General features: G+C 35.3%; 1 protein-coding gene across 2 annotated transcripts in view; it reads left to right on the top strand.

Moving 5' to 3' along the window:
- The first annotated feature begins 914 nt into the window (after positions 1 to 914).
- The window catches only part of STX7 (syntaxin 7), a 53,703-nt gene continuing 42,523 nt past the window's right edge, over positions 915 to 12,094 (top strand). The window contains exons 1-3 of one of the 2 annotated variants that reach the window (XM_051997758.1): positions 915 to 1,087; positions 8,258 to 8,305; positions 10,926 to 11,083. In XM_051997758.1, the coding sequence (XP_051853718.1) occupies positions 10,999 to 11,083 (85 nt within the window). In that variant the 5' untranslated portion in view covers positions 915 to 1,087; positions 8,258 to 8,305; positions 10,926 to 10,998. The remainder of the gene's footprint in view (positions 1,088 to 8,257; positions 8,306 to 10,925; positions 11,084 to 12,094) is intronic. The other variant, XM_051997757.1, reaches the window with a different exon arrangement.

Below are 12,094 nucleotides of genomic sequence, written 5' to 3'. Positions count from 1 at the left end.
ATACATATGTAGATTTTTGTAAACAGAAGATATAAACAGTATATACATACCATATATGTGTGTACACATTTTATATATGTGTGTATATATAACATATATATTAACACTATATATCAAATAAATATAGTTATTTGCATATGGTCTTCCCCTCCCCATCTTAGATTTAGCTCCTTGAGATCAGAAATTTTGTTGTTGTTGATTTTGATATGTTATTTTGATTCTTTTTTTTTTTAACCTTTGCGTGGAAGGGTTTAACACGTTCCCTGACATAGTAAAAACTTAATAAATAAATGCTTATTGATTATCTGACTACAGTCACACCCTGGATATTACTTTTCACCTAACCATTGAGTTCAGCTTCTGGGATGGTATGTGCCCTTATATTTTCAAGACAACGGAATTCTTTGTCTCCGTCTGAACGAAGTCAAAAAACAAGGATAGTTTCGCTCTTCCCCTTTATAGGCGGAGAAAAAAAGAGCTGAAAGGGCGGGATCTGCTGCTACTCCCTTGGCCTCTGTGTGTTTCTCCTTCTTAAAGGTAAATTTGTGAATGGAAGTTCTGGATGCGTGTTCATTGCCATAACTACCCAAAGATCCATGGAAAGGAGACTTTTTAAGGACTGAAATGCAATTTATCATACCAAAAATTAATACAAATAAATGAAGGTCTTTTGTATCCGCAGAGAGCAGCGGCGACAAGCACTTTCTTCTTGGTGAAGGAGTCCGACCAACAAGCCTGTTCCGCATGACATTGAATGCACCGATTGAAGGGCTAACCTACCTCCACTACTCTGTCCCGGCTCCCTCTGGTTAGAACCCATTATTTAGCACGCAAAAAAGGGAAAGGTGGGAGGGAAAGGGCGGGTGTCACTCAACACTTGGGGCCAATGAGAGAGGTCGGGGCCCCGCCTCTTTTCCTGGGCTCTGCAGCAGGGCAAGCGCAGCAGGGAGGCGGCTGCTGCGAACCACCGCCCATCAGCTGAAAAATTCAACCGGGTGCCTTCCGGGACGCTTAAGGGTGGCTGTCGGTGAAGGAGGAGGAGGAGAAGGAGGAAAAGGAAAAGGAAAAGGAAAAGGTGGAGGTCTTGGTAAGAGGACATCTGGGGCGCCTTGGCCGTCAGAGCGCCTATGGAGTGGTGTCGATGCCTTTGCGGCCTGCCTAGTGTCTGCGGGGGGTCTCTGCAACGTTCCTCCTTGTTTGTGTAACGTTGTATTCCTTGGCCGCCGCCCTGGGTTTTGCCGCAGCAGCAGAAGCTGCAGCTGTGGGAAGGACAGACTGAGCCTCCAGTAATCACAGCTACTGAGAGAGCGCTACTTTTCTTTGCTTCCCTTCCCCCTTCCCAGTTGCTAGGGTGGAGGAGGCCTGAGCAGTTTCTATCTATATTGGGGCTGAGGGGCGGTTTTTCCTGACCTGGCATAAGGAAGGGGTGTGTTGGAGGGGGATGGGGGGCGTCAGTTCCGCATTCCTGGCGAGCTCAGCTGGCTTGGGGACCTAGGACTTGCCTCTTCCCCTTTGGGTGAGCTGGCGCTAACCCCAATTGTGTACCCAGATTTTTCCCTGTGCTTCTCTTTCCTGTTGCCTCTGTATTCCCAAAGCTCTGCCACCTGAACCTGTTGCTCAGAGAGGACACTGGAGAGTAATGTCAGTGTTCATGCGGGCACCAGGGGAGTATGAAAATAGCTTAACACTCCTATCCCTTCCTGAATCTTTACAGGTCTTTTCTTTCTTAGTTCATCCTGGCATGAGCACCATGCACACGTGAAGTCAGGAAGTAGGGGAAAAGCTTATGGTGTGCTTCCAGTGATTGAAAGTTCTACTGGGAAACATTGCCACAAACCCTAGAGGAGTTAGCTGTTGAGATGAACCAGAAATTCATAACTGCCCCTGAGGGATGGAGTTTACCTGTTCCTTTTTTCAATTCATGTGTTTAATAATTAAATTTCAAAGTATCCTTTCTGAACATTAAGGAACTGAAAAAGAATATTGTACGGAAATAAATGAACCATAGTTCATATTGTCCGGAAGTCGCACGGTTGGGTTAAGTTCATTTACCGACTTAAATTTTCAGTTATGTTCTTTTTTTTAAAAAAAAAAGTGATTATCAAAAACTTGAAAACAGAATCCTTCCAGGTTCTTCCCTAGTCACTTTTTCTTGCATTTCTTATAAATAAAAAAATCCATTGCCCAAGTCAGGCCACACTTTTTTTTTAACCGTTCAAGTTATTGACATACAGTATCTTAAAATGAAATTGACTGTTTGCACTGCCTCCAACATATTCCACCAAGACTTCATCAGAACTATTTCCTGCTTATATGCAGACTCAAGCAAATAATTTTTCAGGTTTGTGAAATCTCTCTCAATTTGCTCATGTCTTGATAGCTTGGTAAGTAACCCTTCTGGTTTAGCGCATACCACACCTGCACAAAGATTGATAATGGTCCTGAGTTATGTCTTGTGATAGGTAGTGAACCTTAGTAGCAGGTTGCTTCAAACTTGTGACTGCAGGATTGTGTTCTAGATTCTTAGTTTTCATATCAGTTAATAAGAGACCATATTAACTCACTAACATTAACCATCCTGTCTTTGCTTTTTTTTTTTTTTCTCCTCTCACTTTAATTTTAGTCTACCTTATGACACAAACCCTAGACTTGAGTTACACAAGTAATACAGATGGGAAGAGTTAAATTAAGTATGAACCTAAATATGGAATTCTAATTAATCCCAGAATTGGGTGCTTTTTGGAGTGAAGGTTGTGGGGAACATGAACAGTCCCTGTGGTAATATAAACTGAGATTAAAGGGCACTTAGATTCTAGAACTCTAAAGTGAAGTATTATGATTTTTTAAAAAAGTTCTAGGGAGAGAATCCTAAAAAGTCTATGATAGCTTCTATACTGGGGAACAACTATCCATTATTATGAATTATAACATTAACGAATAGATAGTGGACCTGTCATTTCATTGATGTAGGGAATTTCCATATATGGAAAGTAATTCTATCAATGCAGATCAGCATTTTCCATGAAATTTATAGTTTTAGAATTGCCTACAACAGAGATAGATTAAATGAATTGTTCAGGATGTATAAATATGAAGTAAGACTTGAACCCAGGTCTCTCCATTACACCAGGCTACCACTGAAATATTCATTTTTATTTGTTTTTTTATTTTTATTTATTTTTTTTCCACTGGAACATTCATAATAAGCAGTAGAAGAAACAGGTACAATTGATACATTTTAAAGGACATTTAAAACTTGATAAGGTTTGGGTATTCTTCATTCTTCATGCTGTTCTCTTTATCTTTGCTATCATTTAAAGCTTTTTCAAATAACAAAGGAAATAAAACATTCTACCTATCAGAATCAAATTCATCAAATGAAACATTTTGGTTTTTCTAGGTAATCTTAAATACTGGTCTTATATAGTTGTTGAGTCATTGCAGATGTGTTTAACTCTTCATGACCTCATTTTGGAGTTTTCTTGACAAAGATGTTGAAATTTTTGCTATTTCCTTTTCCAGCTCATTTTATAGATGAGGAACTGAGCCAAACAGGAGCAAATGACTTGCCCAGGTTCACACAGCTAACACATTTCTGAGACTGGATTTGTTTCTAATTTTTGGAAAAAAAACAAACATTTTCATAACATAGTCTAATAAAGAAAATCATTGAATATTAAACAGCAAATTATGTACAATCTGGAGTTTACTTTTGAACTCAAAATTCCGAAGTCAGTGTTAGCTCCACTTCATCACTTAACTTTGATTGCCATTCTTCTATAGTTATGAATTCAGTGACCTAAAGGGGAAGGCGCATATAAATACTAGTTCATAATGGTTTTGTCTTTCTGATAAAACAATAAGTGTTAACTGTGTGACACAGGTCCTGAATTAGGGGCTGAGATACAATAAACAAACAAACAAACACTAGAGTCTAAGAAAGCAGTGAAATTGATTTAGTCATTGTGTAAGCTTCTTTTAAGTACATTTGTTTATATCTATAATTGAGCACCTAGTGTAGTGCCCTACCTATGCCTTAGTACTTAAAAGATCAGTACTTGTATTGGTATGAGATGTTTTCCCTTTCATTGATCACAAGTCTTTTATGCCTTAGTGTCTTCATGAGTTTCTATAGTAAGACAATCACTATGCTGCCTCTAGTAATGCTGGTGACAACCTCAACGATTTTAAATAGGCTTTTTCTTATCCAGTGGACATGTAATCTGTGCCCAGGCCCATAACTAAAAACCCTTTAAAATATACTAAGATATACTGTCTTGGTCTTCAAAGAACCTATGATCATCTTGATATCATGATGAAGTTTCAGATTAGGATTCTAATGGTGGCATTTCACTCAATAAAAACACTTGATAAATGCCTTTGAATTAAAGTGCCCATGAAAATTTTGTACCCCAGTATAAATAGTTTTACCAAAACTTTAAAACCACATGTGTATTAATTAAGAGGTACTATTCAGTAAAAAAAAAAAAAAAAAAAAAAATCTTTTGTTTGAAAAATCTGCTTATAATATATCTTTAAAATGCTCTTTAGAAATGCCTTAAGGGAAAAAATAAAGCAATGGTTGCTATTTGGAGTATTAAACTTCTGTCAGTTTTTTAGTCTTTGGCATCGATATTTTTTGTTTGTTTGTTTGTTTTGGGGGGATGCTGGATTTGGAATTAGAGGAGCTAGGTTCACGTTTTTAATTCCAGGTTAAACAAGTTGCTTATCCTCCCCAGTCCTTGATTTGTTCATCTATAAAATAAAGAGGTGAAATCACCTGGCTTCTAAGGTCCCTGATATAGAATGTGCGGCTGGAAATTCTGTTTCCTAATCTGATGAATTTGTCACAAAAGAGAAAAGATTCAGTTTCTAAATAAAATATTTCCAAAAGTTATCTCAGAAAAATAACAAGAAACTTTCAATTCTAAAAAAAAAAATTATTTGTGAAATTAATGTCTAAAGTTTTTAGAGCCATGGTAGTCTGGAGTTTTTTTAAAATTGTTTTTCCTTTCATCATTGTATTTCCTTGTATTAAGCAATTGATTTGATACTTAACAAATGCTTTATTGAATTGAACTTCTGTCAGACTGTGCATTTCATCATAATTTTAAGTAAACTGGCAGAACAATAACATATATACACTGATTACGGTACCCAGCCCTAAAAGTAATTTTCAATAATCTCTCTCTATAATATATTTAATCATTTCTTGCCACTTTTTTGTGTCTACCTTGAAAATTTTCCAGCTTTCTGAATTCCTGATATTCAAGTTTCCAGAACTTTATGATCGTTTAGATTTTTATCATCATTTAATTATTTTTCTTCTTGCCAGTGATTGCACTGTGCAAAACTTTAATTCCTTTTTCTTCCATTTCTCCCATTTTTATTTTGAGATGATCATTTCTTTGCTTGTATTCTAAAGACATAGAGAATACTTTGAAGAATAGTAGCTAAGGATAGATAATGTCCAACAACTTAGCTTCATGACCAATCTCCATTCATTTCAAAACTAAGAAAAATTAGCATTGACAGTAAAGGAGAAAATTAAGTGAAACTGATAATGGATAGTGGCCGATGACATTTGTCAGCATTTTGTTCTCTTCTATGCTATGGGCAGTGAACATCAATTTAGTTCAATTGGCCCCCACCAAACTACCCTGTTCTTTATCCTATTGCTTACCTACCTAGCCATGAGTTTTATAAAAATACAACCTAGTTAAACTTTCTGAAGGGAAACTTGTTCTCAAGCTTTGATACAACTTATTACTAAGCCTCAATTGATTAATCTGTTTCATTTGTCTACTAATTTGGTAACTTTATCCTCCACCACATAGCCTCTTTATCTGATAAATGTTCTTTATGTGATACTTTGTTACTTTGGAATTCTGCCTAATGCAGAATTTCATCGGGAAGGACTCTTGGGGTAGGGTGTTTACTGATTATACTATTGAATATAAAAATGGGTAGTTTTTTAGCTAAGAAAAAATAGATCCTAAAAGTTTAGCGTTCTTGAATGTCCCATATTGGCTGAAATTTTAACCACTTTAATATTTGAGGGAGGAAGACTTTTTTTAAAATCTCCAATCCTGTCTAATATAGTCTTATAAATCACTAACTTCCTCTTCTTTCTATCATATCCATCCTAATTTTCCACAAAGAAAAACTGGAAACGTTTAACTTAAAAAAAAAGGCATTTGGGAACTGTGTAGAAATATAGTTCCTTATATACATTCTCATTTTTTTTTTAAGGAGTTTATAATAATTACCAAGCTTTGTACATCCTGTTATTCTAAAAGCCACAGGGTATAATTGATGTTATTCCTTAGTTAAAGATGGGAACATTGTTTTTATGGAATCCTCTCTCTCTCTTTTTCTCTCCCACTTCCCTTCTCCCTTTTCTCATCCCTCCTCTTCCCATTTCTTCTCTTCTCTCCCCCTTTTCTTTTCTCCCTTTTTCTTCTTCTCTCTTCTCTTCCCATTTTTTTCCTGTCTCCTTTCCTCCTTTTTTCTTTGTTCACTCTAACCCTCCTACCTCTTTTCTCCTCTCCTTTTCTTTATATCTCCCTTTGACTCAGAAGACCTGGGTTCAAATCCTGACTTAGCAACTTATTGGCTATGTAATTCTCAATTTTTGTTTGAGTTTTCTAATGCATAAAATGCAAATCATAATACCTCTACCACCCATCTCACAGTGTTGTTGTAAGGATTAAATGAACTAATGCATATAAAGTGCTTTGAAAATCATAAAATGACATGTGATACCAGCTATTATAATTGCTTATTCATGATCTCAGTCAGTGGTTCATCTCAGAATACTGTACATTCTGGCTCCCATGCACTATCCACACTTTAATAATTAACATAAAATAATATAAATTTCTATATTTATACATAGATTTATCAAGAAAAGAGCATATTTTATTTGATTCTTCTCTTTGTTAGAACTGTTTCTCTAGTTCCTATAGATTACAAAATACACACACATACACACACAACATCTTTTTGCTTTTTTCTTCTTTAGCTTGCTTTATTCTTCTTGCTGATGGCTCAGTTAGTTTTTTTAAAATCTCAGAAAGTAGTTTTAGGTAAAAATCACTTTGACCAATCACTGCATTTTATGAGGTGTGAATTTATGCAAGCATTAAATAGTAGACTGTGTCATGTGGTAATGTAAGTTTTTGTGCCTATTTTTAAGCAGAGAAGCAAGTATATAGACTCAGTTTAAATGACTTGCCTTTTGTCCTCCAAGCCTTAGCGTCTTAAACTGTGATTCCTGGCCCATATGGGGGCTTGTAACTGCATGTAGGGATGGAAAATTATGATTTATTATTAGTAAATATTTGATTTTAATGTCTATTTTATATACCTACATGCCTAGGGTCACATAAAAATTTTTCTTGAAGAGTTAGGAGTGGAAAAAATTTTAAGAAGGCCTGCTCTTGTAAAAAATTACCCGGGCATGGATTCTGTCAATATAAAGTTATTATTAAATAAAATAAAATAAAAAAAAAAAAAGAAGGCCGCTCTAACCTATCTGTTACTACGTTCTTGTTATTCCCCTAGCCATGAATTTGTTCTGAAGCCCATTAGTTTAAATTTAGCCCATTGTTTCCTATTAGTTTCAAATTATGCTTTTTAAAAAAGACTAATGTCCTTTTTTAAGGGCGAGGCAAGGGAATTGGTACAAATCTTGGGATCAAGAGTTTAAATTTTATGTTAAATGTGTTGGGGAATCATCATAGGATTACTAATTAGTGCGTCCAGAGGGGCTTGAATAAAATTGTGTCTGTAAAACGGCCTTTATTTTCATTGTCTAACATAGACTGTTTCCAAGTCAAAGGAATTCCATTGTCTAAAGAATGAAGCAGAGCTTATGTCCTTTTTAATTTCTGTCCACTTTCTCTTCTCTGCATTTATAATTTCTATGTATGAAAGCCTATTTTTCAAGTCCCAGCTAGAATCTCATGTCTTCTATGAAGCTTCTACCTATGACACTCCTCCAGAAACATCCATTTTTAAAATACTCTTGACCCTATCATCAACATTCAGTTATATTCTTCCTTTTGTTATTTCTTTGGTTTGTATTTTATTTCCCCAATTGAAAGGTAGAATTGAAGTCAGCCACTTTGTGCACATGTCTGTGCAACTAAAGAGTCTATGCAAGTGAAGGGGAATGAGAAAAATCAAAAGGCTAACCATTAAGCTTAATGGATTTTAGTTTTGATGTGGCTAATACCCAGATTTGTCCTTTCAGCTTGAAAGTTAAAAGAAATGCTGTGGTGTAAAGGAGATTCCATAAGATGTGAGTTAAAAAAAAATGAATTCATGGAAAAAATAGAAATATAATTCCAAGTAAGTATGGATGGTAGAAGTAGGAGAGGAAGTTGTGAAAAAAATATTGATAATGGAAGTTACAAGGATAGGGAATGAACTGGGGACAAAAAAAGAACTTCTAGACTGCTGAAGAAATGACTGGGGAGGGGATGAGCTTACGACTTGTCAGCATTTTAATAAGAAAGAATATCAGGATTCTTCTGACTACACCTCAGTGGGGAGAGGAAAGGAAGGGAATGAGTTTATTAAGAGCTTACTATGTGCCAGACATTGTTCTAAGTACTTTATCCTCACAAAAATCCTTTGGGTTTGTTATATTATCCTCAATTTACAGTTGAATTCACTGAAATGTTAGTTATTTAAACATTAAATGACTTGTCCAGAAATCACATAGCTAAGAGGTGGCTGAGGCTGGATTTGAAGTCAGGTTTTCCTGATTCCAGGCCCAGTGATGTCTCTGCTGTATTACCCAGCTGCCTCTAAGTGTTTCTGGTTCAACTTGAAATAGACCAAGGATACTTCATATCTTTTGAATGTTTTATAGACCTAATTAAGTCTGCTGAGAAGTCACCCTTAGTCTCAAAGATAGTTCCCACACCAACTTTATTGGGAGGCAGAAAAATAGCCCCTGTGATGACTTAGCCACCTTAGTACACATTGCAACAACAGTTCTACATACTGCAGAACTTTGGCTTCAATTGACACTAGACTAGTCCTGTGGAATCCAAGTAAAATTAGATTTGCCTTAGAGATTTAATAGAGGGTGAGCACATATGATCCACTAAAGTGCTTTACAAATAATCAGTTTTGATCTGTTTGTATTCTGCCTCAGATCTGAGATGGCTGGTAGATTTGTCCTGAGAACTACAGTTATATTCCCCAGGAGATAAAGTCATGGTGACTTGAGACTTTCTTTAGAAATAACTCTGGACTAGGATGAAAGATGCTCTCATAGCTTTTATTTGATTCATAACTAAACTCTAAACTAAACTAAAACTGAACATTTTGCTAACAACCTTGTCTCTGTTGCTTCTTTCTTTTAAAATTTTATCTCCAGGAGAAAAAAAGAACTACCATCATGACCTTGTGGAAAATGTTAATTTCAGTGACCTCTTCTTAGGCAAATTTAATGTTCTCTTTTCTACTCAGAATTTCCAGCTTCTCTATTTTTGTAAGACTTAAGACAAACCTCCCTTCCTGATATTCTTTTTAGGCTTGATTTTTGGGGACACTATATCTATTGTTTTTCCTATTTATATGTCTCTATGTGCTTCTTTTCTCCCCAGAATTCATCTGGAAGTGTCTCCAAAAATGAGAACTTTAGCCCTGCTTTCAGACTTTTCTGCATATTTATATTCATACAGTGTGATTTCAATTAACCATCTATGTATAAATGACACATTTTTGTATTTCTAGCCCTTATTTTTTTTCTATTCTTCATTTCTCATTATCGTAGACATTATCCTTTGACTTTCTAATTGATCATACATTTATAAAATTAGATTTTATAACATTTTCCCACCTTGTAATATTTTTATCATCATTTATAACTCAAATTCTTCCAATGCCTTTTTTTTAATTCCAAGAATTCTTCATAGAAGCAATAAAAGAAGGGAAGAAAGTCTTACAAATTTTTGTTATATTGGTACTGATCTTTTAAATTCTTTCTGAAACTTAGAACTTAACAAAGCTACTTCTGTAATCTAGACATTTCAGCCTAATCACATTTTACCAGCTGCTTCCAGGGCATTTCTATGAGTAACATGCTATAATGTTAGATTCAGACTGCCAAAAATTATTTATTATCTTCTTCTAAAACTAGACTTCCTCTTTAGCAGCCTGCCTATTCCTGTTAATGACAAAGCTAGTCTCTTGATTCCCAATCTTGAAACTGTAAATTCATCTTTGACTCATCCCTTTCATTCCCTAGAGATAGCTATTATGTCTCAATCTGTCCCATCTTTGCCATCACTGTAGTTCAACCTTTATCTCAATGCTTCTTCATGATTCAGCAATTTAGGCATACCAAGGTAGATTATAAGGGAATGTGAAACACAAGACTAGAGTGGCTGAGAAAGCCTTGCATTAAGCCCTCTACCCATACATCCCAATCTGGATTGATTGAGGTAATGGTGTAACATAAGAGGAAAATCTCAAATTTGTGTGCCCTTTGGTGTATGAGTTTCCTGATATTAATTAGCAATCCTTTGTCTTAAATACCCTTCCCTCATAAAAGAAATCACTAACCTTATTTATTAAAGAGACTTTGTCTTTTAAGTCTTTGTCTTAAAGAGAGTTACTAGAGGCAAAAATTTGAAGTTTGCTTAAGATCAAGTGAATATATAATTTATTGCTTTATTCCTTAGAGGCCAGTGTCCTTTAGTCTTTATTGACAGTTTATTTTATTTTTTGCACTGGATATGACTATATAGTTCAGGGTGTTAGTTATTCAGAATTTCTTTATTTTTACCCTATAAGTTGATTTGAGGATATCAGTTTCACTTTTCTGGTTGATGCTTTTAAAATGCTAACTTTTAAATGAATTATTATTATATTAATCATGCAACTCTGTTTTGCTTTCATCCTAGATGGTCATTTAGAGAAAATTTCTCATCTTTCCTGTCTCCCATCTGATGAGATTGGTCAGTGAACAGATCAGCTATGGCTTATACTCCAGGAATTGGTGGTGACCCAGCCCAATTGGCTCAACGCATCTCTTCTAATATCCAGAAGATCACACAATGTTGTAAGTTAGAATTTGTAATTTTTAAAAATACATTTAAAACACTTATTATTAACTTAGACACCAAGGAGAATGAGGGTATATTTCCATAGTCATAGCAGAATACAAAAAGGAATTCTCTGTGAAACCACAAATCTCCATTTCATGCAGTTTACAATATAATACATTCTATACATTACTTTTGAAATAGTCCTGCTTTTTTGTACTTCCTTTTAAATTTCTTTGTTCCATGTATTAAGAATAATTTTAATTCCTTTCTATAATTTTTTTTTTTTTTTGGCTTCACTATTGATAACCCCCCTGACTTCTTAACCCCTTCTCACTTTCCCAATCCAATTCAAAACCAAGAAAAACAGAGATAGATTTTTATTATAAATTATTATAATCAAGCAAAATTAATCTGTACAGTGACTATGACCAAAAAAAAGTATGTTTTTTTCTGTACTATATCAAGAGATAACTGGTGAACTCTGAAACTGTGTCCCCTTTAATCTATAAAAGAAGGGAGATTTGGGGTCTCAGACTCCAGAGAGTCTAGGAGGGGGCATAATTTCCAGAAGGGACTTTTCTAAGATAAACAGTGTCATTCAATTGTAGATCTTGGGTAAATTACTCCCCCCCCCTCCAATTCATTTTTTGGGGGTAGCCGGATCCCCTTTCAGGAAATTCCAGGCTCAGGAAAAAAAAAGCTTTCAAAGTGATTTCATTATTTGGGAAATCGTGATTTGATAACCAGCTTAAACTGCCTCCAGCCCCCAAGATTTGCTCATAAAATAGGTTTCTGTTAACACATTCCTTGCAAATTTCCTCATTAAGAGATTTGCTCACTAAGAGAGCACTTCTTAGTGAAAAATAAACTTCCTTTTGCCATTCAGATTTCAGGTTCATGAATTCTTTCACATTGGACTTGCGACTCCGACCAAAGAGGGGATTCTCACATCACTCTCAACCACTAGAACCACATCAGTAATATGTTTCATCATATGTCTTCTGGAGATATAATTATTGTATTGC

This window comes from Antechinus flavipes, chromosome 4 (genome assembly GCF_016432865.1).
Source record: "Antechinus flavipes isolate AdamAnt ecotype Samford, QLD, Australia chromosome 4, AdamAnt_v2, whole genome shotgun sequence".
NCBI classification, from domain to species: Eukaryota; Metazoa; Chordata; class Mammalia; order Dasyuromorphia; family Dasyuridae; genus Antechinus; species Antechinus flavipes.
This window is presented reverse-complemented; position numbering and strand designations above follow the sequence as displayed.